Source organism: Pezoporus occidentalis, unplaced genomic scaffold (genome assembly GCF_034315485.1).
Source record: "Pezoporus occidentalis ecotype Australia unplaced genomic scaffold, CSIRO_AGI_Poc_V1 ctg303, whole genome shotgun sequence".
In the NCBI taxonomy this organism is placed as follows: domain Eukaryota; kingdom Metazoa; phylum Chordata; class Aves; order Psittaciformes; family Psittacidae; genus Pezoporus; species Pezoporus occidentalis.
In genome coordinates, this window is record NW_026914975.1 from 375,207 (window position 1) to 381,206 (window position 6,000).

Genomic DNA, 6,000 nt, shown 5'->3' on the forward strand with positions numbered 1-6,000 from the left:
AGACACATCAGCTCCTCACAGCATTTTTCTTTCAGTCTTCTCCCCTCTCCAGAGATAGGCCAGCCTGACATATCCTCCTATCTGGCCAACTGTAATCACTGATGCTGCTCCAGAGGTGATGGAGCACAGCAATCATGTAATTGAACGCCATTTCCTCCCCTCAGACCCTCTCTTGAAATGCTGCTTTTAACAACTGGTGACCCTGTTTGCTTGGAGTCACACAGCCAGGGTTACAGCACTTCAGATTCTCCTCAAAGACGGAGAAATATCTTTTCTATCTTGGGTCAAGGGTTTGAATTTTGAGGTGTAGAAATAGCACAGCTACAAGTGTGGAGAGTTGTTTCTAGAGAGCTGTAGTTATTGCCAGCTTTTCTCATAGTTTCTCCTGTTTCAGAGAAGGTGTTGCAGTAATTCAGATAGCATATTCCCAAGGTGTAAACTTTCATTAGCTGATAGGGGCATAGTCCTTGGAGACTTCTGAATAACTCTGACAGGTAGTCCGGCAATGGCCCACTGCAGCCAGACTGCTGCTGTCTTTCTTCAGTCTTGCATTTAGCTCATTGTCTGGTGTTACACTGAGTCGGTTTTGTGATGAGATGATAGATGTATCTCCTTTTCCCTTTCAGTGGCACCCTGAATGCAAACAGCTGATATGCACAGCTGTCAGAAGGCTGGCAGCTCTGTTGCTTCTCCACCTTTATCCTGTGCTTTTAATCCTGGACCAGTCCTTTAACACAGAGTATTTTGGGGGGGATGACTGTTTTGTTGTGACTTCCCCCCCAACTTTCCTAGGCAATAACACATTTTCATGCCCTACATGGAGCTTCAGCATGGGGAGAAGGTTCTTTTGCGGTTACCACAGTCAGAGCAACAGCGTTGAAAGCAGCCTGATTTATGAAGGAATTTTTACATGGGAGTTGCAGAATACTGTAGAGTGATCCTGGTGGGGCCAATTAATGGATTAAATTATCTGTGTGTAAAGTCCACTTTAGCATTGTGGTTTTGATTCTTGGTGACTTAGATTCATATTTCTTGGCCAAGTTTAAAAGGTGAATGAGAAGCTATAATGATGGTTTAACCACTGCATTACAAGAAATGCAAACTGCTGTGGTTAGATATTAACCATGATCTGCACTCTTGTGCATGTTGATCCTTGAAGAGCTGACCATTTATTTTCTAATGTTTAATTTTTCACTTCTGTTCCCCAGCAGAATGTAGACCAGTTTAACCTTAAGCACCTATCCTCAGCTTTCTTTTTTTTTTTTTTGTTTTTTTGCACTGAGACATATTTGTCCATATATCATAAACTCTAATAAGGAGAAGTATCATCTGTCTTTGTAGCAGATCATCATGAGTAAAAGGACGCTGTCATGTGAAAGTTCAGTTATCACTTTTCTCCTCTGCCATCACCTTGTGTTCACATGCCTGCCATACATCTTGGGGGACTGACCTGCAGCTCTTCAGCTCCTACTGGAGTCATCCGTGCAGAGCCAAAGGCAGAACAGCACAACACAGTGTTCAAGTATCTCTAACTGGGATCTGTTTAATAGTCATGCATTTATGTGCAGCCTTGTCACTTAACATGGGAACTGCAGACACATGATTAGAAATACAGTTACTTGCAATGTGCAGTACTGATTAGTCTTTCCAAGCACCTCTGGGGGCTCACCTTGGGTGTTGAGGACAGGGAGGGGGGATGACCAGAAAGAAAATAGCTTGAAAGAGCATATTCTGCTCAGTTAGGAGGATGCAATGGGAACCTTACACAGGCTGTTAAGTCTTGATCTGAGGGCTCATCCCTAAGGAATCTCTCTTGCATGTTAAGCTTTGATCACAGCACAGCCTTGTCCACCTGCTGCAACAGGATTAGGTGAGAGATGATGTGTGATAGCAAGCATTGCGTTAAGTAATCTGGAAACTGGTGGTCTCGATACTACTGTGCTGTATGAGAGTGTATGTGCCTGTATGAAAAATGGGCTGAACACTGCCTCCATGTAACCAAAAGTGGTGTTTTGACAGGATTTGGTTCTCTTCAAAAACTCTGCATTACAAAAAATGAACGTTGTTGTTCTTCATGGGCAAAATACCTTTCTTTTGTTTCCTGGAAAGCTTAAACAGCCCTTTACTGTTGGTAGTGGGAAGAAAAAGACCCAAGACTTAAAGCACATCTTTCATAGAAAAACAAGAGGTATTAGGGAGGGAACTGGTCCAAGTACAGGAACCAAGTCTGTTATGTATACCTTTTGTACAGTGTCATCCTGTTGCAGGGTGTCTAGAGCCAGTGTATCTGTGGCAGACCATCATTTCATCACCTGCTGTGTAGGACAGCTTCTTAAGCTTGCAGAAGTTGTGGTTGTTTTGACAACTGTATACTAAATATATCTGGAAATAAAGGGAAAAAATGTAGTCTTGCGTTTCTGTGTGTGCCTCGTGTTTTATTTATAGTTTGTTAGCCAAACCTGCTGACAGGATATATTGAACTTACTGCCTGGGGAATGAAGGGAGGTAGGATTGTACCAGCCGCTGCCTGGAGAAAGCATTCCAGAGGCTCTGTGGAACTTTACGTGAGGCAGAAAGTGTGCAGGCACATGGCAGCTGCTCTAATTAAGACTTACTGTCTTTCTCCTTTTTTCCTGCTGCTGTGTCTTTTAAGGTATCTCTTTTTAACACCAGAGGAATGTTAGTAATTTATTATCTGTACAGCACGGTATGTATTATATTACAGTGATAAACAAGCATAAACCCACTGAAGCAAATGCCTTGAATCTTCAGTAAATTGGACTATGAGATGACAAGTCTCCCAAGACAATGGCAGCTGAGGATGTGTAAATGGAGTTTCCATTTATGGTTAGTTACTACTCTTCACCAAGATCTTTTGAACCAAGGCTTATAAAACACATTGACAGTTTACACAGCTACAGAGGTGCTAGGCAAAAAAAAGAGACTCCATAGCAAATTCACATTAAAAGCACGTGTTGCCTGTGAGTGCTCTCAATGAGGGTGCAAAATAAGGGTTTCTTTGGTGTTTCAGAGTTTCAGAAGCTGTGGAGGAGCATTCCTGTGGATTCTATGGATGAGGAGAAGATTGAAGAGTATCTGAAACGACAGGGTATTTCTTCCATGCAAGAAACTGGACCAAAGAAAATAGTAAGAGATACAAATTGCAAATCTTTCTAGGGGATTCCCACTTCCTGAGCCACCAGTGTTAATTCCAAAAGATGATAAGCCTTTGCATAGATGCTTTGTGTAGCTCAGGGAAGTGTGACCAGTTTTAAGAAGTTGTAGATAACAATGCTATAGCCAACAGTCAGTGTTTTTACAGCTTGTTTGAGCCTGTGTAATAACCCAAGCAGCATCAAGGAGAGGGCAAATGCCAGAAATTTCTGTGAGCTCCAAAGTGGAAGCTTCTGTTTGAAGCTGTGCAATACATTAGGAGTAGAAGAACAGCTACTTTTCTGGGGAGAAGGGTTGGGGTTTTGTGACTTTTTCTTCTCTGCTAAATAGCTTTGATGTCTTGATGAGAACCCTCATGTAATATGCCTCCCACCACACACATGCTGTTCTCCAAGTTGGGTGCAGTATGCTCCCAGTGTTTTACCAGGAGGCCAAAATGTCTGCAAGCTCTCAAAAAATGCTTTCTTCCTGACTTCGAGCAATTCATTTTTTAACATTTATTTGATGTGATACATCATGTCTTTTCTACAGTTAGCTTCAAACTGTCCTTTCCCTTCCACACAGGACTTGTTCCTGGTTTCTGCTAGTCACTACACTCTAGAAGCTTTAATGCCTCTCACCATGTAGGCACTCCTGACTTTGTTATATGCTGAAGGTGTCTTTGAGCACATAATTGTGGATAGAATGATGGGTCATGTACCTGCTTCTGTAACTGCATGGGAGTGTTTGGAAGCTTCACTTACAAATGCCAGCTTTACTGCTGTGCATGGGATACAGAGACTGCTCTGTCCACATCTCCCTGCCTGGATTTGAGTTGAATGCTGTTGCTTCTTGCCAGAAAAAGAAAGCACCTTCCTTCAGGCAGGGTTCTTCACTGAAGTGATGACTAGCACAGCATCACACATCAGGTCAGATGTTGCAGCTGGAGGGCAGATCTTTTGACTGCTGTTTATTTCTTCTTATAGGCTCCTATTCAGAGGAGGAAGAAACCCGCTTCTCAGAAGAAACGCCGGTTTAAGAGTCACAATGATCACTTGGCTGGAGTATTAAAAGATTACTCTGATGTTGTTCCTGGCAAACAGTGATCAGTTGAAATCTGGAGCAAACATGCATTTTTAATATATCAGGATTTTGCTACTTGGGTTCAGTGTCTGCTTGCAGAAAGACTGACTGTATATAGTAATGTGATGTGTTTCCCCTACCCCATCAACTGCCCAGTTGAAACAGGTCGGTTTAAGAGCAAGTATGAACTACTAAGTTTAATTTAATTACCTAATGGGAAATGTGTCTTTAAGTAAGAAGTTCTCACTAGTTGCCTCTTGGCATAGTGGTAAATGGTGCTCAGCATGTAATGCAGGAGTTCCTGTTCAGTGCTTAACTCTGCTTTTACATGGCTTAATGGGTATTTACCTGGAATTACTTACAAGGGGCTTTCTGGTAGGATTGAATACAACATTTGTTTTACCTATATCAGGAAAACCTTTTCCTAAAGTCACTTCAGGCAAGTTTCTTTCATAGCCAAATACACCCCTGGTTTGTAGGCTTCTTTCTTGCCATGAAACTGAGCTTTACTGAGAATAGGTGATATCTGAGGCTCAAACTCAGAAAAAAAAAAAAAGACAAAACCCCTCTCCCGAAGTCCCAGCAGGCTGCAGGATGGCAATGCAGCTGCAGCTCCCTAATGCTAATCAGAAATTGCCCTTGGTGATTTTTCAGCAGTGTAGGGGATGCACATGTGTTGCACAGTTCTACTCTATGGGCAGGAGGGAAATAAAATGACAGTGTAATGCTGAAGCCATATTTTTTTCTTTTGTTTTGTTTTTCAGTAATAAACTTAATGCTGGTTTCCAGTTTTCCATCCTTAAAGAATGAGAGAATCAACATCTTTTGTGCTTGTTGCATTTTCTTTTTCAAGGAAAGGAAGGAATCTTTGCTGTATTTTTACCTTTTTGATGACTTATTGTTCTGGGCTGACACTGTCATCTTTTTATCATCTGTGGTTGGGGAGAGGGGAGGAACCACCTTAAATGAATGCTTCAGTTGCCTGATGTTCTGTGCAGTACAGACTAATGTGGAAGGTGGCCAAACTGTGTCTTGATAATTTATTTGTATGTTCTGAACCAGAATCAGTCAATGCTGATACTGTTTTCATGGCACTGCAGGAGGGGAGTTGCTTCTCTGCACTTCTAGGGTTAAGATCAAAGATAAAACAGGTGACTGTGACATGCCACCAGCAGCAGATTGCTGCTGCTTGCACATGAGCTGGTGTCTTGATGTGTCGGGGGCTGAAGCAGAGGCCATCAGATCTGGACATGTGAACAGGTGAAGAATAAGGCTTTGTTGCTGTCACACTGAACTTGTTATGTCTGCCTGGGGAAGCACACAAGGAGTAATAACCTTCTGTAAGTGTAGCATTTATCCTTCTGATACTGAAGACTGCTCTTTTGAGGAACAGACAGTACTTCTGGCATTGCACATGTCAGTGCTGTATCAACCTTAAAGATTTGATAAATGCTGGTAAGAGTTTTATTCTATTTTTTTTCTCCCATGCTTTTTAAATATAAATATATATTATAAAGCATGCTGCTCTGGCTGGTGTTGAAATTGGTTTTATTCCCTATATTTTCCAGGTCAGCACAAGCAATTCTTTTGGAGCTTTTAGTTTTCCATTACAGCTCAGCTTTAAGGCACCCGTGGCACACTTGAAAACTTTTCTCCTCTCTCCTGTCATCATTACTCCAAAACCACAAAAAAGTTCCCTTCCATCTGCTGCATTTTTGAGCAGTGATTTTTTTTTTTTTGGTGGTGGTACTCAGACAAAAGTAG

The 6,000-nt window shown here is 41.9% G+C and overlaps 1 protein-coding gene across 3 annotated transcripts in view; it reads left to right on the forward strand.

The window, feature by feature from the left end:
* GTF2E2 (general transcription factor IIE subunit 2) overlaps nucleotides 1-5,043 on the forward strand; it is a 28,710-nt gene extending 23,667 nt beyond the window's left edge. For all 3 annotated transcript variants that reach the window (XM_062627633.1, XM_062627634.1, XM_062627635.1), the window contains 2 exons: nucleotides 3,032-3,147; nucleotides 4,140-5,043. In XM_062627633.1, coding sequence (XP_062483617.1) covers nucleotides 3,032-3,147; nucleotides 4,140-4,259 — 236 coding nt within the window. In that variant the 3' untranslated portion in view covers nucleotides 4,260-5,043. The remainder of the gene's footprint in view (nucleotides 1-3,031; nucleotides 3,148-4,139) is intronic.
* The last annotated feature ends 957 nt before the right edge of the window (nucleotides 5,044-6,000 follow it).